Source organism: Aedes albopictus, chromosome 3, assembly GCF_035046485.1.
Source record: "Aedes albopictus strain Foshan chromosome 3, AalbF5, whole genome shotgun sequence".
In the NCBI taxonomy this organism is placed as follows: Eukaryota; Metazoa; Arthropoda; class Insecta; order Diptera; family Culicidae; genus Aedes; species Aedes albopictus.
The window spans coordinates 87,630,335-87,658,252 of NC_085138.1; the positions used below are offsets into that span (position 1 = coordinate 87,630,335).

At 43.5% G+C, this 27,918-nt stretch overlaps 1 protein-coding gene across 3 annotated transcripts; it reads left to right on the plus strand.

Annotated features, from left to right (window-relative positions):
* The first annotated feature begins 6,750 nt into the window (after positions 1 to 6,750).
* On the plus strand, positions 6,751 to 8,047 carry LOC115267350 (uncharacterized). 3 transcript variants are annotated; one of them, XR_003897757.2, is made up of 4 exons: positions 6,751 to 6,998; positions 7,063 to 7,255; positions 7,314 to 7,397; positions 7,458 to 8,045. XR_003897757.2 is itself a non-coding variant. In XM_062858443.1 (3 exons), the coding sequence occupies exons 2-3, from the start codon at positions 7,270 to 7,272 to the stop codon at positions 7,921 to 7,923; spliced, it is 594 nt and encodes a 197-aa protein (XP_062714427.1). In that variant the 5' UTR covers positions 6,751 to 6,998; positions 7,063 to 7,269; the 3' UTR covers positions 7,924 to 8,047. The 3 variants fall into 3 exon arrangements, 1 of the variants encoding a protein (XP_062714427.1); XR_009998916.1 differs by having other exon boundaries at positions 7,314 to 8,045; XM_062858443.1 differs by having other exon boundaries at positions 7,063 to 7,397; positions 7,458 to 8,047.
* The last annotated feature ends 19,871 nt before the right edge of the window (positions 8,048 to 27,918 follow it).

Consider the following 27,918-nt stretch of genomic DNA (forward strand, 5'->3'; position numbering starts at 1 on the left):
CAGTGAGCCCGTATACTCGAAATTTTCAACCGCCCCGATTTCATCGCCGTCGATAGAAACTCGGGGTGGTGGGCGCGACGATTCCTCCCTGGAGCCCTTTCCCATCATGTACTTTGTCTTCGAGACTTTAATGACTAATCCGATTCGCCTGGCTTCACTTTTTAATCGGATTTGCGTTTCCGCCATCGTCTCAAATTTACGAGCTATAATATCAATACCATTAGCGAAACCAAGCAGCTGCACAGACTTCGTGAAAATCGTTTCACTCGTGTTTATCTCCGCTCTCCTTATTACATCTTCTAAAGCAATGATGAACAGCAAGCACGAATGACCATCACCTTGCCGTAACCCTCTGCGAGATTCGAAGGGGCTCGAGAGTGTCCCTGATACTCGAACTACGCGTTCCATCACTCGATCCATCGTCGCCTTGATCAACGGTATCAGTTTAGCCGGGAATCCGTATTCGTGCATAATCTGCCATAGCTGTTCTCGATCGATTGTATCATACGCCGATTTGAAATCGATGAACAGGTGATGTGTGGGCACGTTGTATTCGCGGCATTTCTGCAACACCTGGCGGATGGCGAACATCTGGTCCGTTGTAGCGCGTTCACCCCTGAATCCAGCCTGATATTGCCCCACTAACTCTCTTGCAATCGGTGATAGACGGCTGCATAAAATTTTAGATACACTGAAACCTCCATTTAAGTCGATGCATGGCTGATCGAAAATAATTTTTACCGTGCAGGCAATAACTAAACTATACAGTTTTATATTTTTTGACAAATCTCCTTTGTCATGCGAAGTGTTAAAAAATATAAAAGTCTATAGTTTTGTCATTGCCTGCACGGTAAAAATTATTTTCGATCAGCCATGCATCGACTTAAATGGAGGTTTCAGTGTAGTATCTTGTAGGCAGCGCTCAGTAGTGTGATCGCGCGATAGTTCCCGCCATCCAACTTGTCGCCCTTTTTGAAAATGGGACACACGATACCTTCCATCCATTCCTCGGGCAATACTTTCTCCACCAAATCTTGGTAATGACCCAGTGTAGTGCTCTCACCAGTGCTTCTCCATCGTATTTTAGAAGCTCGCTTGGTAGTTGGTCTGCTCCTGCGGCTTTGTTGTTTTTCAACCGCCCAACCTCCTCCTCAATCTCATGGTGGTTAGGGGCCGGAAGTCTTTCGTCCTGTGCACATACTCCTAGATCTGTTACCACGACACCCTCGGAGATGCAATGTCGCCATTGAGGTGCTCATCGTTGTAATGCTGCCGCTACCTCTCGACCACCTCACGCTCGCTCGTGAGAATATTTCCGTGTTTATCTCGGCACATGTCGGCTTGTGGCACAAAGCCTCTGCGCGAGCGGTTCAGCTTCTCGTAGAACTTTCGTGTGTTAGCGCGGTACAGCTCTTCCATCGCTTCGCGATCTCGTTCTTCCTGCTGGCGCTTCTTCCTCCGGAAGGCTGAGTTCTGCTTGTTCCGTGTCTGCCTATAACGTGCCTTATTCGCTCTCTTACGGTGTTACAGCATTGTCGCCTATGCTGTATTCTTCTCGTTTTTCAACTGTTCACATTCGCCGTCGTACCAGTCGTTTCTGTGATTCGGAGTCGCGAAGCCTAGTGCTGTAACCGAGGTACTACCTATGGCGGATCGGATGTCCCTCCAGCCATTTTCAAGTGTAGCTGCGCCAAGCTGCTCTTCCGTTGGTAGGGCCACTGCTAACTGCTGCGCATAGTCTTGAGCCACTTCTACGTTACGAAGTTGCTCGATGTTGAGCCGCGGCGTTCGACTTCGACGCGTGGTGATAACTGTCGAAAGTTTTGAGCGCATGCATACAGCGACTAAGTAGTGATCCGAAACTTTATTCGCACTGCTGTATGTGCGAACATTGATTATATCCGAGAATAATATACCGTCGCGTCGATTAGAACGTGGTCGATTTAGTTTTCTGTTTGGTGGTCGGGTGATCTCTAGGTGGCTTTGTGGATATCTTTGCGGGGGAAGAAGGTGCTTCGGACTACCATACCACGGGAGGCTGCAAAGTTTACGCATCGCTGGCCGTTATCATTCGATACGGCGTGCAGGCTGTTTCGCCCGATTACCGGTCTGTACATTTCCTCCATTCCTACTTGCGCGTTCATGTCGCCGACAACGATTTTCACGTCACGCGGCGAGCAACCAACGTATGTTTGCTCTAACTCGTCATCAGGTCTCCCTTCGTGTGGGCAGTGGACGTTGATGATGCTGTAGTTGAAGAAACGGCCCTTAACTCTCAACATGCACATCCTTGCGTTGATCGACTACCACACGATTACACGATGTCGCATCTTGCCCAACACTATAAATCGTATTCTCAGCTCAGTTTTGGTGGTGCCACAGGTTTGTTAAATGGTAGCCGCTTGATGCCCGCTTTTCCACACTTTCTGTCCAGCCCAACAAAGTTCCTGAAACGCCACGATGTCGAAGTTGCGGGGATGTAATGCGTCGTTGATTATCCTGTCACATCCTGCGAAATCAAAGAGACTTGCCGAACTAGTGCTATCTACCATGCGTTATTTGCAGTTGTATAAAACTTTCACATATCACTTCGATCATTTCAGCAATGACGCTATCTCCATGCCACCGTTCCTTGCAGCGATGTATCCGTTGCCTTCCGTTGATCCGGGTACGGGCACTACCATTCGCATTCATATCGGTACATCAGGTAAGATGGGAGATATTGTCTTGCCTAATAATGACGTGCTTCTTTTGACTGGTCACTGCTCACGGATTTTTACCGTATGAGTTCGTTCTCGGATTTCAAGAGAGACAGACGTGTTCGAATGAAGCTCTGAAAGTGTTTTCTTTTCTATAGCAAATTTGCCTACGGGCACCTATTATTCGTTATAACAATAGCTTAAGTGAAACGGAACAATGGCGGAATCAGTTCTTCGTGCAAACTCACTACGTTTGCGATTTGAGCGAGGTCAACCGGAACCGACTGATGCAGAAATCTTTGCCTTTATGAAGGGAAAAATGGGACTGAAGAGCAATAACCTGCTCTCCATGTACATAGAGAAACCGGAACAATCGATCATCATCAAGTTCAGGACTGAAGATGACCTCAAGGAAACACTACTTCGCCTACCGGGATCCATGGAATTTGCCTACAACAAATACCAAAGCACAACTGTGCAGGTATCTGCAGCTAGCGCAATTGTACGATATGTGCACATCTTCAACCTCCCGCCGGAAGTGGACGACCGAGACATCTGGACGGTTTTATCCAGATACGGGAAAATTCAAAGGACGATTCGAGAGAAGTATGTGGAGAGCACAGGATTTCCTATTTGGAACTCTGTCCGTGGAGTTTACATCGAGCTCAAAGAAGGATGCGAATTACCGGCAACGATACTCGTACGCAATCAACGCGCCCGAGTATATCACGATGGCCTCGTTAACAAGTGCTTCCAATGCGGAAATGCAAGCCACTTGAAAGCTGAATGTCCAAACCGGTCATCAGTAAACGATCGACTAAAACGAGATCAAAACGACGTACGAAATCATGGTACGTACAGCGGAGCGTTAATGGGCAACTGGACGAAATCGAACGCATCAGGAGAAATCGCGGAACAGGGAACAATGGTTAACCTTAACCAGTTGTTTTCTAAACCAAGGACGGACGATTCAATGTGTGGATCGAATAATGCGGATGATGGTGCGGAAGCGGAAGGTCGAGCAGTGGAGGAAACAATTGCGGCGGATAGGGCATCGTCGATGGATGTGATAGTGGAAGCAGAAAACATTGCGAAAGATACGAATACCAAAACAATGGAAAGAGGGAAAGTAGCGGTTGCTGTAGATGATCAATCTACGGTTGACGATGTGGTAGTGTCCACATCAGAAGCGAGTAGCCCGGAGAAAAGCAGTTCTAGCACCGACGAACCGACGTGTCAGTTAGAACAATTAAATTCAAATTTGATGTCCCCGACGCCATGATGGAAAATAGCCGAACACTACACGGTCAGAAAATTCACTCATTTTCGAGCTAAAGTGGGACAACTCAAAATTGAGTAAATTTTATTTCCAGCGATAGCGCTGGCCCAAGTGCGAAAATCTCATCAGTTTAAGCCGTATAATATTCTTGATGATGCGAAGAATATTATACGTCTTAAACCAGTTGGATTTTTGCACTTGGGCCAGCGCTTTCGCTGGAAATACAATTTACTCATTTTTTGTGCTGTCCCAGTTTAGCTCAGTTTTGTGTGAATCTTACTCATTTTAGAGTAACATTTTCTTAGCGTGTACCGCCACCCCTATAACGGTTCGCGTTGTTTTGATAGCTTGATCCCGAACCCCCGTGTGTTCATATAGGAAACGGTTTGTGTCTGCACTGATTTGACAGAAGCATTCGCTCGCTTTGCTGGTCGACCGTTAAATTTGGGGGGGACAGTTTTGAAACACCACTGTCACGTCGGTTCGTCGGTGGTTCTAGCGCCGTGGGAGAAATTTCGTCGGTGGATGGTAACAGCCAGGCTATTGCTGACGTCACGAACACCGAGCAGATGAAGGCAACCAGAAACACTGGGGAGGATTGGATAAAAGGTACGAAAAGGGGAAGGAAGCTTACGAAGGGAAAACGTGGGGAGCAATCTAGCTCAAATACATCAGCAGAATCGAGTGAAAGGGAAGAGGGTACACATGAAATTCCAAAAACGAACATCTTATCGCAACAACAAACAGTGAAAACAAGAAGTCGATTCAAACAACCCAAGTTAAGCCAAAAGAACAGTGAAAAATGAAGTGTAGCTTTTCTATTATTTTTTTTTTTTTATTTCAATGAAGTTATTTAGTAATTGAATAATGGATTACGTTTTCAAGATTGGTTCTGTAAATTTCAACAGTTCAAGTACTGCGGTCAACAAATTTCTTTTGAAGGATTTTGTTACAAATCATGAAATTGATATTCTTTTTATCCAGGAGCTCTGCTTCGATAATTTCTCGATTATTCCGTCTCACAATGCGATTGTTAATGTGGCTGGAGGTAGTTCCGGAACTGCCATATTGATTCGAAGGACCTTTGAATATAGCCAGCCGTTACTAGATCCAAATGGCAGAATCTCCTCTGTTATGGTGAACAATATCAACTACGTTAATATTTATGCCTACTCCGGTAGCAACAAGAAAAAGGAGCGCGATAAGCTTTTTATGGATAACATCGCTATACATCTCAACAAAGCAGGAGCCATTTTTAATGTGGCCGGAGGGGATTTCAACTGCATTTTACAAGGATTTGATGCTGCAGGTTCTAACAAAAATTATTCGACAGGCCTTAGTAAACTTATTCAGTTATTTAGGTGGAAGGACATAGCTCTAGAACTTAAAAAGAACGTTTTTACCTTTATTAGAAACGAAAGTAAATCGAGAATTGACCGATTTTATGGACCGCCGGATTTTGTTAAACAAGTGAAGAGTTTTGAAACTATTGCTGTGCCTTTTTCGGACCATTGTGCCATAATGATGAAATTAACAATGAGTAAAGATGAGATGATTTGCCGTGGGCGTGGGTATTTATTTATTTATTTATTTATTTATTTACATATAATCCATCTGACCTGAAAGTCTTAATGAATAAAAACAACATAACTAAACACAATAACATTTACAATATGGACGAACGATTAATCTTATTTTTAAAGCTTTGCGACGATTCTTCGAATTCAAAAAGATCCTCAACCAACGTGAATGTTCGTATCATCTTCGACATCGGATCATTAAAACCATATGTTGTTCGGTGAAACCTGGCCGACAGTAATGCGCGTTGCCGGAGAGGTCGCTGAATAGCACGGATGTTCATCATGGAGAGGAGATCAGGAGAGTCAACTTCATTCCTTAGCAATTTGGCCACAAACATCGCTTGCTGAACTTTACGCCTTTTCTGTAGGGTGTCTATTCCAAGCAATTGGCAACGAGCAGAATATTCCGGAAGATTCAACGGATCACGCCACGGTAAATGACGAAGAGCTAGACGGATGAACCTCCGTTGTACCCTTTCAATCCTCAGTGTCCAGGAAATATCATTCGGCGTCCAAACAATAGCAGCAGTCTCCAGAATTGGACGAACTAGTGCGCAGTACAAAGATTTTAAACAGTAGGGGTCAGTAAAATCTTTAGCAACTTGTTACGTTTAGTTTTGATTTGCCGATTAAGCACCATTTGTGTTAGACGATTAGCCTGTAAGATGAAATTGTAATTACACGAGAAATGCAATACATAAGCTGTACCGCGCGCAAACAGTTAGTCACCCCTGCCAGAGAGCTAAATTAATTCCGTTCGTCGATCGCCCTCGATCGGGTCAATGCGGCAAGCCTCGCCCGAACCTCACCTCACACACAAGTCAATACGAACACGCGATCCACATGAGTGAGAGTGTCTGCAACCGACAACGAAATCTTGCCCGCCTTCGAGCCAACCCACACCAAAACACCGTATGCGTTGATGGCACGAGACAAGCGAGAGAAGGAAAGAGAAACATTGCAGCTACAGCATATTGTTCGTGCAGTTGAAAATCGGAATTTTTGACACGCGAAAATCGATGTTTCTCCTAAACCATGTGTCGGACGTACGTCGGACACAGTGCGCTGGATAGAGGGCCAGGTCCGCTGTCCAGCGCTCTACGTCCGACGTTAGGTTTGACGTATGGATTTTGAGAAAAATCGATTGTCGGGTGTGGGGAAACTTCGGGTTTCAACCGCGACGACAATATCACAATACGGATGACGACGCATACATCGGCACAAGCTGTCGGTGGGAGAGCACTGGAGCCGAAAAGTGAAAACCAATTTCAGTTCGCCTCAGCACGGTCCGGCGTCAAGATCGCAAAGATCCCGTCGCGCACATTCATCGCCGCAAGTTCTATTGCAAGCAAGCAAACCGTGAAATTTAGTTTCCATCTCCCAGGAGGGACGAGTGCGAATAAGCAAAATCGATTGTGACTAAATGTGCGATTGGTGCCGGTAATGCTAATTTGTGATGCCTTTTCCGAGGACACTTTTCATAGCGTCGATTTCATTTCATTAGGACACGGCTGCGAACAATTGGGAGGAAGAGATCCGAGTCGGATTAGACGCCACGTGTCTGCTATTCTGGTGGTCATCGGACCGAAATAATCCGATACAAGTTGGAGTACGGAAAGCATCGAGCAGGAACTCGGGTTTGTTCGAGATAAATCCGCCTAGCAGCTGGCGTTGGGACCTCAAGAAGGCCGGAATAGGTGAGTCCTACAAGATGGCGGCCCACGAGGTTAGCATTAACACGTGTGATAATTGCAGCAACTTGGCGGACACGAGGGTGACGCAGAAAGCGGTCGGATCGAAGCTTGGGCAGCAAAATACCATCGAAAGGCCCCTGCAAGGGTGAGTTGAAATGAATCTTCTAAAAGCGCATCCGACTGAATGCATTTCTGCATTTCCCAGGGCCTTTTTTGGCAGATCTACGCAGTTTTTAACGAGTCGGCAACCGGGTCGACACCTTCATCGCCATCTTTGCTGCGTCGCTTGCGGCTCGCGTCGCCCACCGTTTTTGGCATCTCCTACCGCCGTACCGTGGGTTGGTGCGACTTTGGAACGAAGTGTTCGTGCCCTGTCGGCAGAAAAGAGAGAAGTTGGAGTTGGAGCTCTGCATCAGGGAGGCCGGCGAGACCAGACCGGTGGTAATCCGTGTGGCATCGGCCAAGGTCGCGGTGGAGGTGGCAGCCACGGCGACGGTACCGACGGTGCGCGTAGGTGCTGGGCAACAGCTTCCATGCAGTGGTTCCCCAGACCGGGAGTGATTAACAACAATGCGCTGGCAGGAAGAGGTGCCAATCCGGCGCGTGAATCTGGCAATGGCGCCGGGAAGCGGGGCCGTGAGTACTATCCTAGGTTAAGCCAATCATTGTAAGGGGGACAAAACATAGATTAAGCTACAAGCAGCTAGAGATAGGGAGCAGGCGGTCATGATGGCTATCAATATATGTAATTAAAACTACTTTTGGTTTTGTGAGTTTTTGTTGGTGCACATAGCCCCTCAGTGTTTGCACAATTTGGTTATTCGCTTCGGTGGTTCCGCTCTACCCTACCGGGAAACTTGCAACAAACTTTCGAAATGAATCCCAATTGTCGATTGGCCTTGGCGATTACAGAGGCATAGTGGTTTTTAAACGTCAGCTCCGGGTCTAATACTACTCCGAGATCGGTTATTTCTAGAACTCTTTGCAGTGTTGATCCATTGATTTCGTAGTCAAACAATATTGGCTTCTTTAAGCGGTGAAACGTCATAACAGAGCACTTTGGAACACTGATAATCAATTTATTCCGTTGGCACCAATCAACGAACTGATCAAGCAAACTTTGTAGACGGTGGCAGTCTTCTACTGATCGTATTACCAAATAAATTTTAAGGTCGTCGGCATAGATCATTTTACAGTTCAAACCTAGTCTCGCAGCCACGTCGTTGAAATAAAGTACAAACAAAAGCGGACCCAAATTGCTCCCTTGGGGCACTCCAGATGAGCTACAGAACGTCGACGAAACGCAGGAATCGATTTTGACTCGGAGTTGCCATCCATTTAGATAGGAACTGAGCCATGATGTGAACGTGTTCGATGCTCCTAACCGCTTAAGCTTAGCTAACAGCATGTTGTGGTCAATTCTATCAAAAGCCGCTTTCAGGTCAGTGTAAATGACATCAACTTGCGCTCTGTCCTCCATAGCACTTATACAAGTATTGGTGAAGCAGAGCAGATTCGTTGTCACTGATCTACCGGGCATGAAGCCGTGCTGATCGCTTGAGATGTAATGCTTCGACTGACTGAGAATTGCATCGCTAACGATGATCTCAAACAATTTCGATGTTGCTGACAAACTCGTAATTCCTCGGTAATTTTTAACATTTCTCCTATCACCATTTTTGAAAACGGGAAACATAAACGACTGCTTCCAAATTTCTGGAAATACGCCATCAGCGAGAGACCGTGTAAAAATGACAGAGAGTGGTTCAGCCAGAACAACAGCACAGCGGCAGAAAAGTACTGACGGAATGCCATCGGGACCTGGTGATAACGAGCTTTTCAACTTTTTAGCGGCAGCGATGACCATCACTGGTGTAACAGCAAAAGTCGTCAGATCAATGAAATCCAATGGTACGCTCAAGGAGGCAGTCTCGGATTCAATTTCGGAGGCAGGAGCTTGATCAAACACAGATGCAAAAAAATTGGCAAAAATTTCGCAGCGTTCAGCGGTAGATTTTGTCTCCACACCATCAAAAACAACATTGTTAGGAATAGACGAATCTTTCCTTTTACTGTTTACGAACTTCCAAAAGCGTTTCGGATTCAGCCGGAGGCTAGTCTGGACTCTCATAACGTGCGCTTTGTACAAAGCAGTATTCAAACTACGATACTCCATACTGGCTCGCTGAAACTTTAGTTTGCTCTCGGACGATTGTGCAATGCGATGTTTTCGTTGACTAGCATCTTAGCGGTTCTTTTAGGCCTCCTAAAAGCTTTAGCGAGGGAATAGTCACTCTCATTCCGAAGAAAGGAGGCAATAGTCTTTCTTTGAACGATTATCGCCCTATAAGTTTATTAAACTGCGATTACAAGCTTTTTACTAAAATTATTGCTGAGAGGATTAAACCGATGTTGAATAAATTGATTGGAGAGGGGCAGAAAGCTTGCCTGCCGAACATGTCTAGTGTGGATAACCTGAAAGATGTTCGAAGAGTTTTAGCCAAATCATGTGAATCCAACACTCTTAGAAAAAGTCATGTAAATTTAAGTTCACTTGGATGCACATATAAGGAGCGGCCCGTTTGATAGACATTTACGTCTTTTATCACAAATAAAGTCGAGCTAGCAATCGCTAGAGCCGAAACGAGAGATAAAACATATGTAAAAGTAAAATAATGAACTGGATTCGAACTCTGGTCCGCTGAGTGAGAGGCACGTACTATATCTCTAGGCTGTAGCACCGAGTTGGGAGACAAACGATAAATGTAAAACTGTTTCTACCTATCTGGTCAGATAGGTTTGTTGACATCTTGTGCAACTAACTCAAACTTACATGATGGATGTAAAATTGAGTCAAATTTGCCATTCAGTCATGAAATGTTTACGCACGTTGATGTTTTACGTCACGTGTAAATTCCTAATTTTTTAAGAGTGAAGAATTTCAAAGCGTGCCTGATAAGTGTCGATTTGAACAAAGCGTTCGATCGTGTAAATCATGAGTATCTATGGAAAATTTTAGTGAAGTTCGGTTTTCCGTCTAACATTATTGATTGTATCAAAACATTGTATTGTAACGCTACTTCGAGGGTCTTGGTTAATGGCTTTCTCACGCCAGAAATCAACATTAACTGCTCGGTCCGACAAGGGTGTCCCTTACGCATGATCCTCATCGTGCTTTATATTGAGCCACTGCTTAGGAATATTGCAAACAGCATTCCTGGCATACTTGTTTATGACAAGTTTGTCAGTATTTTAGCTTTTGCAGACGACATTATCTTGTTGATTAGAAATGATATAGAATTTGATCTGTTGCTTAGTATTTTTGAAAATTTTTCATTATTTGCGAAAATTAAAATCAATTACAGTAAATCTTTTTTTCTTCGACTAAACCAGGCTAAAGTAGGGCCTTAATTGGTTCAGGAAACTGATTGCCTCAGAGTTTTAGGAGTTGACTTCAAGAAAAACTGGAGCAGCTCTGTAGATTCAAACTACAAAAAACTAATTGCAAGCCTAAAAGCTACCTTACAGCGGAACTATGTGAGGAAATTGAGTATAATTGAGAGATGTCAAGTATTGAACATTTTCATTCTTTCGAAACTATGGTATGTTGCTCAAATATTTCCACCATCGAATACGTATATAGGCCAAATTAAAGCGGCATGCGGAAAGTTTCTTTGGTTCGGACAAGTGTTCAAGATTAATAGAAATCAACTTTACCTCGACTATCTAAAAGGAGGTCTCAGGCTGGTGGATCCTGAGTCCAAATGCAATGCCTTGTCTTTTAAAAATATCTTGTATAATGTAGATGTCAATGGTGATATGACCGAAGAAACCTTTTTGTTAACGTTAAATCAACCACAAAGATTGTCACGAAACGCGAGAGAGTGGATAGAAATAAGCAAACATTTAAAGAACAATTTCAATTTGTGTACTACTAAACTGTTGTACGATTATTTCATAGACGAAATACATCAGCCTCCAAAGGTTGAAGCAGATTATGCTGCTGATTGGAGCATAATTTGGGAAAACTTAAGTAAAAACTTTCTCACATTAGTGGACAGATCAAACGTGTACTTATTTTTAAATGATTCATTTCATTTATTTAGTGAACATCAAATTCATGATAATACTGAATCAACAATTTGCCGCCATAATACTCGATTTGCAGCTGCAGCTCTTCAACGTCGGTCACGCCCAACACTCGCCAGATCACGCTCCACCTGGTCCGCCCATCGTGCTCTCTGCGCTCCACGCCTTCTTGTACCAACCGGATGGTTAGCAAACACCAACTTTGCAGGGTTGTTGTCCGGCATTCTTGCAACATGCCCTGCCCACCGTATCCTTCCGGCTTTGGCTACCTTCTGGATGCTGGGTTCGCCATAAAGTGCAGCGAGCTCGTGGTTCATCCTTCTCCGCCACACACCGTTCTCCTGCACGCCGCCGGGGTGGAAGCTCAGGTAAAATATTATCTCCTGGGCGCCCATTAAAAACACCACCCCCGGCGAAGACTGGCGCTCGAGCCTAGCTATTTAGCACTGTAGTTGGAGGAAATGCCAATGCAGAACCCGTAGGCTTCCGGGAAGGTAAGCCCAGCTCCCTGGGTTAGTGGGTTGGTGTCAGGCCCTGCGAGCCAGCCGTAAAAAAGACTAGCACCGGAAAATCAACAAGAGAAGAATGCGAACCGATCATTTTTAAATGATATCATTAGTAATAAAGAAAAGTTACTGGCGTACAATATTGGAAACCTGGCATCATCGAATTGTGTAAATTGTGGTTTAATAGACTCTAATTTCCATCGTATAAAATCCTGCTTGGAGGCCAAAAAAATATGGGCTTGGCGTAGCGATATTATTCGTAATCGTTTGAAATTAAAATTTAAAGACATGGAGGATATTCTGCAATTTCCGATCCAAAACAACAAAAAAGAATTTAAAGCGGCCTTATGGTTAACTGTTCGAGCAATTTCAATCAATGTGGTAGCGCAGGGACAATCTTTGTTTATTTTCAAGAAGGGAATAAGAAAGTTGAGATGGAATAACCGAGCCGCGTTTAAGACAGAATTTGGAACATGTTTAAATATTTGTTGACCGTAGTTGGAATTGGAATCCAGGGATCGACTAAATGTAAAATGTAAAATTAGCATTAAGAATGAACGAACTCTGTATCCTACTCTGTAATTCTAATTTAATTGAATAAAAAAAAAGCAGGACCTGAAAGCTCTTTCTGAGCTAAGGAGACTGAAGGTGATTGGACCAAGACCCGGTTCAGTGAAAATTTCCATATAACAGGACAAATCAAGACCAACAATTGAAAAGGCCACATCAACATTGTGTAAACAAACACGTTTCTGTCGACTTGAGGCCTTCTGAAATCCACCCACGCATCTCACCACCACTATCAGAAAGCTTGTTGTTTGCGCTTTCTGTTAGTGGTGGTGAGATGTGTGGGTGGAGTTCAAAAGGCCTCAAGTCGATAGAAACATGTTTGTTTACAAAATGTTGTTGCGGCCTTTTCAGTTGTTGGTCTTGAAATGTTTATATGTATTTTTATTTGGATAATATTCATAATTCAGTCAAAAACTTTTTTTTATACTCCACAAGCAGTTGTGCTTATTGTTTAACAGCAATACATTCTAATTCTCAATTGTGTCAGATTTTGCAAAGAAAGGTATATATGATATTGTTGAACAATTTAACAAAATGGCAACACTGATCGCTGAGGGCAATCAACTTGTATCTTATTCATGTTATTTTGCAAACTGGCGCTTAAAGTCTTTTACCAGGAATTTTGGAAAGGACGAAGAGTAAAACAATACTCGTTGTACAAAATTTACAGTATTTCAGCAGGCATTCAATACCAAATATGACCAGACTGGCCAACAATCCAATTGTTAATACCATCCATGTTGAAACGAGATCATCCAAAGACTGCATGCCAAAATCACCGCCTTCGTACCTGACATATTTCCTTCTATCGTTGTTCAAACATAGATCTCCCACATCCATCTGCCAAAGATTCAACAATCCTGATTCGAAAAACACCTTCTGTGTATAGTCCAATATCTCAACGAGTGGGCTTTTCAGTCCGACCCAATAGGCGATAACAACGTTTGCTTTCCTCTCATCAAGGATCGCATAGTTGGGTCGATTCAACTTAAAGTCATAATTTCGGCGCATCAACACTAGAGTAACAGCCTCGAGGTCATGGGTGTAATGTGCATTAACTCCATCCAGGTTTACGTTGTCGGCGCCAATCGATTTGTGAATCACCAGTGATCCCAGCAACTTATCGTTTGCCAATTCTTTATCGATTAAGATGTCAGCTGTGATTTTGAGTTCCGAATTAGCCAGTTCCTCCAGGGTTTTGATGTTTCCGATAGACGGTTTGTTCGTCATGAATGCCATCATTTTTGTGCCATATGCGGTCAATATCAGAAAAAAAGAAAACAACCATCGGAAACAATAACACCTTTTCTCTAGTAGTGACGCGATGTAGACTGTATTCTTGAAATCCACATAGGGTAATTGTTCCCTTCGTTGTGGTAGTACCTAATGTTGCGGTAGTGGCAATTGAGCACTTTTTCGACTGAAATGCTACCAAAAGGCATTTTTAATAGATGTATTATGCTTAAATTATGAGATTGCACCATTTGTGTGCTTAAGATTTGCACGAAAACCTATTTAAAAAAAATATTTTCCTTAAATTTTTTGCTGGTGTGTTCCTATTGTTGCGGTAGTGTTCCTATTGTTGCGGTATCCCATATGATTTCAATGGGATACCGCAACAATAGGAACCAAAATTAAATTTTACCTCCATAATAGGAACAGTGTGCCTATTGTTGTGGTAAGCGATTTATGATCGAAAACAGAGAGAAACGATAGTTTTTATATTTTTCCAAGCAAATTTGGATAGAAAACTACCAACTAACGTTTTACAACCCTTCATTAGATGGTACGATCATTGTTTTTAAAATGAATTTACCTTAATACCACAACGATGGGCACACTTACACTACTACCAGCAAAATCGGATCATTTTTGAATAGCGCAGGAAATATGAAACTCAGTGATGCGATCAGCACAAGCATCACAAAAAGTAGGACCTAAGCTTCTAGCGTGAAAGGTTTCGTAAACATTTCAAAAACGTTGAGAGTTCTAGCTTGAGGTACCAAAAAAACAAGAGAAATGGGAAAAACTCCAAAAATCAATTTCAAGCTAGTTTCAACAAACACTACTGCATCACATTGGTCTAATACTTGGTCTAATACAATATCAAAGTGATCATCTTCAGCCAGCTTTACAAAACATTCATGTAGCGGCATCGCTTTGGAACAAACGTTCCTTTTAAATGTCAGGCTAGTGTTCAAGAAAACAGCCGTTTGATATATCCAAACTTTTGCTGGTAACCATGGATCGATCGTGTGAGCGAATGTAATGGGTCTTCCGTGCGAATCGCGAATATTGCTTCGAATCAAGTCTTTTGGGTGAGGAAACTGCTCCAGAGCCGCTTTTGGCTTCCCAAAAAGCCCCATTTGAACTATAACTTTCTCCTTCGTTCCCATGTAGGTTATCTTATCAAACTGCCCAGTGGCCAGCATGGATCTGACACCCTGAAAGACTTTGGAAATCAAAGTATTCACTAGTACTAATAGAGGAGAGTTGGTGTGCAAAATGGCGAAAAAAATATTCACAAACCGAGGGTGGTTTGAAGGACCTAAATCACGATCTCCAACGTAGACAATTGTCAAGTCTGTTTTCGAACATAAACTGTCGTTGAATGCCAAGTAAAAGCTTTCATTGAAAACGAATTTGGCGATTTTTTCCAACTGAGGTGACGAGAGTAGTTTCCCGAACCAACCGTCGTCGGTTCCAGCCGAAACGTCGTAGAGTATGCACTTGAACCAACTGGATTTTTGCTGGTAATAGTGTTGTATTGTAGAAATTGTGTATTGATGTAGTTCTTCCGACAGAGATACTCCCGTGGTAAAATGGATGAAACATGAAAATAGTACCACTAACTTCATATTGGCATTCGTTTCCAACCCGATATAATAAACGGCATACCTAGCAGCTTCGGGAATGCTGAGTTTCACGTTATACCGCTCATCGGGGTGGGACACTTTTGATGATAATAAGTGTTATTAGCACTATTGGAAAACATTAATCATTAAACGCGCTCGTGAAGAAAGTTTTCAGTCTGCAGGTCATGACAATGTGGATGAAATTCGGAATTAATTGTACTGATTTACGTTGAATGTACAGGTAACTATACTTCCATTTAGCACATTGGATAATGGAGAATATTAATAAACAAGAAGTGCAAGGTTGTTATGACCGGAAGAAAACCCTTAAAAATATTATTTCAACAAATCCATGGGAACTTTGATTATAGGCTTAAGAGTTTACTTAGCACAATTGTAGCAGAGTTATGTGAATCATGGCGACCAGGCGGGATTTGTCTAGTCGATGTTACCGGATTCAACTCTCTTGACATTGAAAACCAACTTGCAGTCGACGATGTTCTTGCCAGATAGTTTCGGAACAAGCTCCCATGTTTCGTTTTTCCGCAACGATTCCAGCTCGCTTGTGATGGCCTCCTTCCAGTGCTTCCAAATGCTAGCGTTGAATGCTCATGATCCTCGGGTTTTCCTGTCTGTAGAACATTCAGCAGCAGTCAGGGCCGGATCTAAGGGAAGGGGGCCCCACAAAAACATTTTTTAAATTTGCTAACATTAACTTTATTTTTCATATTGCTCAAGTACTGTTCGAAAATAAGGAAAAACATTTTTGGTCATCTCTCCGAGGGGCCTCCTCATCCGCTCGGGCCCCGGGCCCCCACAATCCTTAATCCGGGCCTGGTAGCAGTAGATACAAGCCGGTGATAAAATCATGTAACTTCATCCTCTCCGACATTTCATTTTGCTGTGCCTTCACGCTGGTGCCTTGTGTGCTCTACCATATAAGCGAACAACTCTTAGCTGGCGGTATTTGTCATCGACCCGTGACCCGTTGAAGTTTGAGGTACTAGGACGGTGCCTTAACTATAGCTTTTCACAAAACTCAAGTGACATATCGCGAACTTATCCATGATGCTGTAGAGCTAGGTAATCATACCATCTACCAGAGCTTCGGAAACACACGCGAGCTGAGAAAAGCTGTGATGTGCAATATTCAAAGGCACGTGATCGGTTGGTGATCGATCGTCGAAAGAATGCGTAGGTCATAGGCCGATTCTTTAACTTACTTAACGAAGTACTGATGATGACAAAGGCAAGAGTACGGCTGCTTCTCAAGTCACGATGCCAAAATCATCGTAGAAGAAAATATCATCAGAAGTTGTTTCCCAGGATCTGCTGGCGTTGATTATATTTTTGCTCCGGTTAAGGAAAGATACCTGGATCAAACGTTGATCATGTTAAACTCCCAACACAATATGATAAAATTTACTGTGGAGAAGGAAATAGAAGGGAGACTCCCCTTTCTCGATCTGTCGATCAGTAGAAAAGAAGACAACACATTTGAAATTTGGAATCTACCGCAAGCCTACCTCCCACCGACAGGTTCATCACTTCGGACTCCAATCACTTCGGCGCCCAGAAGCAAGCCGCTTTCCACTCTATGGTACACCGGCTGTCCGACGTACCCATGGCGAAGAAAGAGTTTGAAGAATAGCAAGGCCGTATTTATTCAGCAGACGAAGTGAATGTACGGCAGGTCTTTTGTGGATAAAATCATCCGAAAACATAAGCGAAAAACACAGCTGTAGTAAATAGACGTTTATAGTTTGTTATAATAAATTTATCGGAGTAGGCATAACAAAGGCATTACTCAGAGTAGGCAATGAATAAGATTTTGAAATAATAAATTAGTCTTGTGAGATATTTCAACTCCAACGGATGTGTTTTAAAAATGTTCTACGAAAGCAACCAGACTTCGGTGGACTTTGATTTACCCGTTAGACGTCCCCCTGATCCATCAAAGCACTGTACTTCCCGAGGACCCGTCCCGGATAGTCCGTCCGAATTATCGGAAGACAATCCCGTTCTGCAACTCAAGTGCCGTGTATCAAGAGGACCCGTCCACGATTGTCCGTCCGATTCCGGCAGCCCAAGCCCTTCCGTCAGCCAGTCCAGGTATCGTTCCTCCCGCCGCCCCGTCTCTGATCACCCACCCGATTCTGGCAGTGTAACTCCATCCGTCCAAAACCCCGTCAGTCCATCAAGAGATCGCTGCTCCCGTCGTCCCGTTGCTGAATACCCTGTTCCTTCCTCAACGCGTCGCTGATTGTTTCGGCGTACTTCATCGATTCGGAAGTCTGGATCAAATAAGCGCGGTTCGTCCCGAAACTGCGGCTCCACGGTTTACTACAACAGCGTGACAGTATAACTTCCCTACTGCCGGACACAAAGAAGTCAAAAGAGTCAGTCTGCTATTCTCCCCTAAAATAACGAACCCCATAAAACCACACTTCACCGACAAGGGTTACACTCCTCTCCTCTCCTCTTGTTGGCGTAACGTCCTCACTGGGACAAAGCCTGCTTCTCAGCTTAGTGTTCAATGAGCACTTCCACAGTTTTTAACTGAGAGCTTCCTCTGCCAATGACCATTTTGCATGTGTATATCGTGTGGCAGGCACGAAGATACTCTATGCCCAAGGATGTCAAGGAAATTTCCTTTACGAAAAGATCCTGGACCGACCGGGAATCGAACCCGTCACCCTCAGCATGGTCATGCTGAATACCCGTGCGTTTACCGCCTCGGCTATATGGGCCCTGACAAGGGTTACACGTTGTTCACAAAAGTGAGAACACTCTGCGTGACCTGCTTTGCAACCTCAAAGACAAGGTTCCACCTGGCACGGTAAAGGCTGGGTATGCTGCACAATTCAGATCCCATTGTGATCCACTAGCCTCTGCCAAGCAACTCCTAACCCTACCTCCACGCGGTACCAGTCGGAAACTATGAGCAATCTTAGGGAAGATCGGGTAACCAACCCCGGTGGGAACTTTGGTCGTAGGCTGACAGAGAGGGGGGGGGGAGGCTTGCTTCGGCAAACCTGAGCGTCTGTTCTCCAGGAGGAGCGGCTCACAACAGCGTCTGATCCCCATGTTAGGGGCGGCTGATCTACGTCCGTGTGCCAGGGAAGGACTCTAAACTTAACTGTGCACTATGGTCCTCCGGTAAGTATGGGGTTGGTGTCAGGCCCTACAAGCCAGCCGTAAAAACTATTGTAACGGAAAATCAGCAACAGAATAACACGACTTGCGATTGGAAACTCGGTACGTGGAACTGCCGATCTCTCAACTTCATTGGGAGCACCCGCATACTCGCCGATCTACTGAAGGACCGCTGGTTCGGCATCGTGGCGCTGCAGGAGGTGTATTGGATAGGATCCATGGTGCGAACGTTTATAGGTAATCATAGCATCTACCAGAGCTGCGGCAACACACGCGAGCTGGGAACAGCTTTCATCGTGATGGGTGATATGCAGAGGCGCGTGATCGGTTGGTGGCCGCGAGTACGATCGCTGCCCAAGCCACGACGTCAAGATCATCATAGAAGATTTGAACGCTCAGGTAGACCAGGAGGAGGAATTCAGACCGACAATTGGTAAGTTCAGCGCCCACCAGCAAACGAACAAAAACGACCCACGACTCATTGATTTCGCCGCCTCCAAAAATATGGCCATACGTAGGTAGCACCTTTTTCCAACACAGCCTCCCTTATCGTTACACCTGGAGATCACCACAGCAGACGGAATCTCAAATCGACCACGTTCTGATTGACGAACGGCACTTCTCCGACATTATCGATCTCAGGACCTATCGTGGCGCCAACATCGACTCTGACCACTATCTGGTGAAGGTCAAACTGCGCCCAAAACTCTTCGTCATCAACAATGTACGGTACCGGCGACCACCACGGTACAACCTAGAGCGACTGAAGCAATCGGGTGTCGCCTCAGCATACGCGCAGAATCTCGAAGCCGCGTTGCCAGATGAGGGCGAGCTCGATGAGGCCCCTCTGCAGAACTGCTGGAGTACAGTGAAAGCAGCCATCAACGACGCAGCAGAGAGCACCATCGGGTACGTGGAACGGAATCGACGGAACGAATGGTTCGACGAAGAGTGCAGAACGGTTTTGGAGGAGAAGAACGCAGCGAGGGCAGTAATGCTGCAGCAAGTGACTCGACAGAACGTGGAACGTTACAAACAGAAGCGGAAACAGCAGACCCGCCTCTTTCGGAAGAAAAAGCGCTGCCTGGAAGAAGCGGAGTGTGCAGAAATGGAACTGCTGTGCCGTTCCCAAGAAGCACGGAAGTTCTACCAGAAGCTCAACGCATCCCGCAAGGACTTCGTGCCGCGAGCCGAAATATGCAGGGATAAAGACGGGGGCCTCTTGACGGACGGACGTGAGGTGATTTAAAGGTGGAAGCAGCACTTCGATCAGCACCTGAATGGTGTGGAGAACGCAGGCATGAGAGACCACGGCAACGGACGACGCCAGTGCAGCGGAGGACGGAAATGAACCAATTCCCACGATGAGGGAAGTTAAGGATGCCATTCTCCAGCTTAAAACCAACATAGCTGCTGGTAAGGATGGTATCGCAGCTGAACTCATCAAGATGGGCCCAGAAAAGTTGGCCACCTGTCTGCATCGGTTGATAGTCAGGATCTGGGATACCGAACAGCTACCGGAGGAGTGGAAGGAAGGGGTTATCTGCCCTATTCACAAGAAAGGCGTCCATTTGGAATGTGAGAACTTCAGGGCGATCACTATTTTGAATGCTGCCTACAAAGAGCTATCCCAGATCATCTTCCGTCGTCTGTCACCTAAAACGAATGAGTTCGTGGGAAGTTATCAGGCTGGCTTCATCGACGGCTGGTCGACAACGGACCAGATCTTTACCGTACGGCAAATCCTCCAGAAAAGCCGTAAAAACCAGGTCCCAACGCATCACCTGTTCATCGACTTCAAAGCGGCATACGACAGTATCGACCGCGCAGAGCTATGGAGAATCATGGATGAAAACGGCTTTCCTGGGAAGCTGACTAGACTGATTAAAGCAGGCCTGCCCAACCTTTAACGATCGCGGGCCATAGTTTACACTCCACACCAGTTGACGGGCCAGAATTGAAATTTTATAATCCATACGTTTTCTTGAAACTTTTCTGAGCATTTCTTTCCAAGGCTATGGCTAATTCCTATAAATCCAAATTCGTGCAAATTCTGGAAGAATTTTGGAGTTGGTGACGATATTGTAAAAAATTGTCTTCATAAAAGAAGATTCGTATTTTTTGTGTTGTCCCAGAACTTGCCGGAATTTTGAGATTATAGCCACATAATTAAGATCTCAAAAGTACACAAGAATTGTTATTGAATCTTCTATGAATTTTAAGATTTTTTTTTCCTTCTGCTGTTGGAGAAAATTAAGCCATTACGCACAATAAGCTGAAGTTTTGAACCGAAATTCTGAAAATGAGTAGAATTACTCTGAGGTTACGCTGACATGTTTGTTTTTTTTTAAATTGCAATGTCAGCCAGAATTCTCAAAATTTTGCAAACTTTTCGAAGTTCATTGTGAAAATTTGAGGCCTCTCCTGGCCGAAATTCTTACAGAACTCAAAATAACTGATTTAAAATCTTTGAAAATTTACCTAAAAATATATGTCAAACTTGTTTTGAAAATATAATTCATTGGAAAAAGGGAAACATTCAAAATTATTGCTCCACCAGCCAAAAGTCATAACTTTTCTCCATTCGTGCCGCGGGCCGCATGAAATGTCCTCGCGGGTCGAATGCGGCCCGCGGGCCGTACGTTGGGCAGCCCTGGATTAAAGCAACGATGGACGGTGTGCAAAATTGTGTAAGGGTTTCTGGTGAACTATCCAGTTCATTCGAATCTCGCCGGGGACTGCGACAAGGTGACGGACTCTCATGCCTACTCTTCAACATCGCTCTGGAAGGTGTGATGCGACGAGCCGGGCTCAACAGCCGGGGAACGATTTTCACAAAATCCGGTCAATTTGTGTGCTTTGCGGACGGCTGGAACGGTGGCAGAGCTGTACACCAAGGATGGGAAAAAATCATTAATTTATTGCGTATCCCTCACTCACATCCACGCACAATCTGATGCGAGTGTGCTTCTCCCCCAGCCAAGCAAAATCTTTCCTCTTTCATTGCCCATCCCTTCCAATCGCCGAGCACCGAGCGGCGCAAGCAACGACGGCCGAATGAATCGCTACCGAATCTGAGTGCCGAAGGCGAACGAACCAAGATTGAACGAATGTTTGCGTTCTGAGTCGGGTGCGAGAGCATTCATTTTGGAACGTTCATTTGGCGTTCAGTGGAAGCATTCAGTACTGGGAATTGAATCAGTGAGTGCGTTTTGATTCAATCAGCTGAATGGCACTCGGTAGTTGAGAGAGCGAACGTTCTTGTCGTATACACCGATGCAAGCTGATTTATTTCGCACTCTATTTGTTTCTCACCTGATTCGCTTCGGTGGCGTCGGTGGCGAGCGCAGTAGGATGAACCACGAGCTCGTTGCACTTTACGGCGGACCCAGCATCCAGGTGGCCAAAGCTGGAAGGATACGGTGGGCAGGGCATGTTGCAAGAATGCCGGACAACAACCCTGCAAAGCTGGTGTTTGCTACTGATCCGGTTGGCAATTAGAATAACCAGCCACAGAATTTTTTTTTTTTTTCTATCTGTATTAACGAGATTTTTAGCCCTAGGCTAGTTCATCTCGGGACCCACGCTTTATTTCCCTTCCGAAGGGACTGTTCGTGTGACTAACATCTAGTTTGCCTCGCCCTTACAGCGTCAGTAGCAGTACTATAAGTGTCAAATAAATTTTGTTTACCAAAACAAAAGGTCCTCTTCAAGATGGGCACCTGGAAATAATCAATTATTACAACTAAGGTTATTAAAATAATTAAATAGGAAAACTGAGTACAGCGCCATTGGCGTTCTAGTGTATTTCTATTGGTTGGCACAAGAAGGCGTGGAGCGCAGAGAGCACGATGGGCGGACCAGGTAGAGCGTGACATGGCGAGCATTGGGCGCGACCGAGGATAAAGAGCGGCAGCCACAAACCGAGTATTGTGGCGTACTATTGTTGATTATGTCTTGTCTTAATGATGTTGAACAAATAAATGTATGTATGTAAGGTTCCACTTGACGAGCAGTCTGGCATATAGCAGATTCCCTGCAAAGACTGTCCGGCGGTTTGCATTGGACAAACCCGCCGGAAAGTCAAAGTCTGCATAAGGGAACACTAGAACGCCGCGGTGTTCGAGGCGGCTCATACGGCGAAAAGCGTCCACGAAATAGATTGGGGAGTGCGAAGCTCGTTAAAACTGTGGGGAAAGCTTCCCACTTAAACGCTTGGGAGTCAATGTTTATCAGCGTTGCCCAAAAACCGCTGATAGTGATGGATGAAGACGATGCTCTCCCATCATGTCGTCTCTATTCGATCTCGTCCACACGAACCACCAGCAGTAGTAGCATTCTCTCTCTCCCAACTTTTAACAGCACAATCAGTCGGACATTGTCTCGTAGATGGGCTGCATCGAGCCCGAAACCGGTCGGCATTAAGGTAGATTTTTTTTATATTATTTTTGCGGTTGTAAGAATCATAAGTGTCGTATCTTATCTCGCGTCGCGTTTTGTGATTAAAAATGAATCTCTTAAAAAAAAAACTAGAAAAGGACGAGCAAATTCTTTTTAATTTCACTGCTCTGTTTGTCTTCGAACAAATAGGCCTCCCAAGTAACAATCTTGATTCTATTTGGTTTTATTTGTTTTTATGATTGTTTTATCGGAACATTGCATATTCTAGTTGATCTTATCGGAGATTCAGCTGAGCACAACTATTCTTCGTCAATATGTGGTTTTAAAAACACCTCCAAGAATACTTGAGGTTGTGTTCATAAAACCATAAACACAACAAGAACTGTTGAACTTATTTTCAGTTTTATAAGGCTCTTGGGGCCCATATAGCCGAGGCGGTAAACGCACGGGTATTCAGCATGACCATGCTGAGGGTGACGGGTTCGATTCCCGGTCGGTCCAGGATCTTTTCGTAAAGGAAATTTCCTTGACTTCCTTGGGCATAGAGTATCTTCGTGCCTGCCACACGATATACGCATGCAAAATGGTCATTGGCAGAGGAAGTTTTTCAGTTAATAACTGTGGAAGTGCTCATAGAACACTAAGCTGAGAAGCAGGCTTTGTCCCAGTGAGGACGTTACGCCAAGAAGAAGAAGAGAGGAGAGGAAGGCTCTTGTAGTTAACTTCAATCATCCGTTCTTGATCAAGAGCAACTGTTCTCGCATAAGAACAGTTTTTGTACATGAAAAATACAATAAAAAACTCAAGCATCAGATTTTGATTTTCATCGTTCCATTATTGCTTCCAATCAAGAACACTTACCCGGAAACCCAACCACGACGCGGTGTGGTGCTGTGCCAAGTTCCTCCGATTGCAGCATCCGAAATGAGGTGGGTTTGGTCATCCAGGACGTAGATTCCCGTGCAATTCGGGTTCCAATCATCGATCTTTGAAATCAACAACTACTTACCTGTTGGAAATGCTGAACGGAGGAATGAGGCACTGTACCGCATCAAGGCAAAAAATCGAAAAAGGTCTGCCTGGTTGGCAGCGGTAAAATTAATCGGACGAGATTCACAAAATCCACCGCGGTGCGATAATTTATTGTTTGTTTACAATTTGGCGTACATGATTTATTACGTTCTCGGCGGAGTTTGCATAAACATACATCAAGAACGTTATAAATCTGAGTACTTTTGAGAAATACTTCTCACCCTTGCTTAAGATGAAATAAATTTAAGACGTTCTTGATAGAGGCCAACCAGGCTTCATTGAGAACGTTATAAATCCTAGTACATATTCTTGAGTTATGCTTTTAGCTCTTTCATGAGTTGAATGAAGTTTAAGACGATCTTATGGTGATATTGATTAAAACCATCGATAATGGACCGACCACCGGCCTAGATTTCAATGGAAGCCATGTTGAGAAAACTCATGAACAATGTTCTCATGACCAGAAATAATATGTTTAAATATTTTATTATTGCAATATAATGGAAGCGCGTTGCAATTTTTGGAGGTAAAGCCTGTATCCGCAATAATCGGGACACAGAAGTACGGCTGTAGCACTGTAATGAATCGGTAAAATTGGCCAAATAATTGACCGAGAACTCTTCGGTGTATGTTTGTTATGTGTGCCAAATTTCATAAAAATCGGTGCATTACTTTTAACTGTGGATGAAAAACAAACAGACGTGGTTTTAGCATTTTGTACAATCATGACCAATTTTCATAATAGATGGTTCTTTTACGCTACAGTTCAAAGTTCTGTGATGATAATAATGAAATTTCGTAAGCAGTTCTGAAACTTATAGAGACATTTTCTTGCAAAATTTCATCAACTTTGATCAATTGATTTGAAAGTTACTGGTGCTGATAGGGGGAAGTTTTAGTAAAATTTTCACATGTTTTTCATGTGCGATGTTTGCCTATTCATAAATGTTGAATTTCTCTGCCAATTTTCATGAAATTTTTACTGAAGATAGATGATTATGTGTATATTATGTCTGCAAAATTGGATGATTATTGATATAGTACTTTCAATAGTACAATCGAAACAATAAGGGGTGCTGACTAATTGCTGTCTGAGGGGCTAAAATCACGTTCAGTCCTAATACATGTTTTGGTTATAAAGTTGTTCATAGTGCATCAATTTTTTTGAAATTTTGCCTATGCAACGAATGTAGATTTGTGTTCAAAATTTCAGCCATTTTCTTTGCCAAATTCAAAAGTTACAGCGCTGACAAGCAAAACTAGGGTCTGTACAAAATTCAATGGCGCACATTCTACTCTTTCGTTGCTACAACAAAAAGTACTGCAACGATTCACTTGAAATTTTGTAGGTGAAATGAACACATCTCAAGATGTTATTAGGTCAAATTTGAGCATTTTTAATGTATCTATTGCAGAGTTACAGGTGTATTTCTGTGTCCCGAATATTGCGGATACAGGCTTTATCTTACAACATATATACGAAGAATTTTGCTTGGCATTTGGAATGCTTGTTACACCACGGAAATATTTCCAATGTGTGTAATAAATTAATCCCAATTACAATAATGTGTCATTTTCATTGTGTTTTTTTTTTCAATTTATTCATCAAACTTTCCTGTCGACATAAAAGCTGCATCAGCAACAACACTGACAAATTTATTATCGTTTTATCGTGCACTTGTAGAATTCTAGAAGGAGGGAGCAATTCGCCTTGAGGACAACTTGGGAAATTTAAAAACAACTCTCCAAGAGCATCTTAGGATGGGCCTCTTTGGTCTTATGGCGGGTTTATGGTTGAGTTGATGTCGTTTTGCAGAGCAATTTGGTTTATGCATGGTTTTAAAGCACAGATGTTGAAGAATACTTCAAAAGCTGTATAAAACTAATTTTGTTACTTGGGCTATTTCGTCTGCGACTTACAGACTTCTTCAGTGTCGAGTGCTCGACTTGAAGAAAAACTCGCAATCGTTATGGTATTCATACTGTACTTGCCATTTGGTTTTTTAACTCTAGGTCTGATCTATTATAAAAAGTATAAAAATAAGAAAACCCATCTTAGGATCAAGCGTAATTATTTATTCTCTCTCATTCTTGTCATTTTGAAACAAAAAATATTGTTGCCGATTTGCTGTTGTGCTGTGTAAATGTTCTCATCACGAACATTGTGGCAGACTTCTATTGTAAGTTTTCTCGGCGCTCATGAAATATTTCAGTCGCTGCTGAAATATTTCATCAGGTGTTCAAGGCCAAAAATGGCTGCACTGGCCAATAATCCAATAGTCAACACCATCCACGTTGAAATGAGATCATCGAACGATAGCATTCTGGAATCTTCCACGTCGTTCCCAGTGTACTCGATTCTGTCCTCATTCAAACACAAGTCACTTAGATCTTTTTGCCAAACATTGAATAGCCCAGATTCAAAAAACACTTTCTGCGTATAGTACAATATCTCAGCGAGAGGGCTCTTTATGCCAACCCAGTAACCGATGAGGACAGTTGATATCTTCTCGTCAATGATTGCATATTTGGGTCGGTTCAATTTAAAGTCATAATTTCTACTCATCGATACCAAAGTGGAAGCTTCGAAGTCAGTGGTACAATGCGCATTCACTCCATCCAGATTTACGTTGTCAGGACCAATCGGTTTGTGAATCATCTGTGATCCCAACAAGCTATCCTCTACCAAACTCCTATCAAGTAGGAGGTCCGCTGTGATTTTTAAACCCGACTTTGCCAGCTCATCCAGGGTTTTGATATTTCCAATAGATGGTTTGTTCGTCATGAATGCGATCATTTTTGTTCCATACGCATTGAACATCAGAAAAAAGAAAATAATCAACGGAAACAGCAACATCTTTTCTTTTGCATGGGCGTAATGCAAATTATATCTTTGAAAGCCACATACTACTAGCAGGATTGGATCATTTTTAAACAGCGAAGGAAAGATAAAACTTATTGTTGCGATCAGCACAAACGTCATTAAAAAGAGAAGCCAGGTTCCCCACGTGAAGGGCTTCGTAAACATTTCAATTGCATTGAACGGTCTGGCTTGAGGCACCAAAACAATACGAGAAGTAGAAAAAACACAAATGAGCATTCTTATGTAGATTTGCAGGAGCACTGATGCATCCCTGTGATCAATTGTTATATCAATGTGATTGGTCAAAAATAAGTTCATTAAACATCTGTCTGGCGACGTCGCCGATGTACAGACTTGTGGTTCGAACACTACGCTAGTGTTTAGGAAAATGGCCGTTTCGTTTATCCAAGTTTGTGCTGGCTCCCATGGATGGGCAATATATGTATATCTAATGGGCCTTCCGTGCGAATCGCGAATATTGCTTCGAATCAAGTCTTTTGGGTGAGGATATTTCACCATTATCTGCATTGGAATTCCGAACAGTCCCATTTGAACAATTATTTTCTCCCTCGTTCCGACGTAGGTTACCTTGTCGAACTGATGAGCGGTCAGCATGTATCCGATACTCTGGAAAACTTTAAAGCTCAAAGTATTAAGTAGTACTAATAAGGGAGAATTGGTATGCGAAGTAGCAAAAAAATCATGCACTAGAAACGGACATTTTGAAGGACTTAGGTCGCGATCTCCCACGTAGACAATTGTCAAATCTGCTTTGAATAGTAAGCTATCATTGAATGCTCCCAAGTCATAGTTTTGATCGAAAACGAATTTAGTGACATTTTCCAGTTGAGGCGACGAGAGCAGGTTTCTGTACAAACCGTTATCGGTTCCAGCTGACACGTCGTAGAATACGCACTTGAACCAGCTGGGTTTTTGCTGGTAATAGTGCTGTATTACAGAAATGGTGTATTGATGAAGTTCATCCGACAGGTACGCTCCCGTGGCCAACTTTATGCAATATGAGAAAAGTGCAATCAACTTCACTTTACCATACATGTCCAGTTTGTGATAACAAATGACATAGCAGTTACGGGAATTTTGCTGAAATCATTTCACTCATCATTGTGTAACTAGCCAACAGGGAATAAGGAAAGTTATTATTGGAGCCACCATCTTCGCCTTTGCAGTAAAATT

Coding starts and splice junctions, on each gene's coding strand:
- LOC115267350 (XM_062858443.1), top strand. CDS start 7,270: ATGGCGGCCCACGAGGTTAGCATTAACACGTGTGATAATTGCAGCAAC. Junction 7,398..7,457: donor ATCGAAAGGCCCCTGCAAGG/GTGAGTTGAAAT, acceptor TGCATTTCCCAG/GGCCTTTTTTGGCAGATCTA.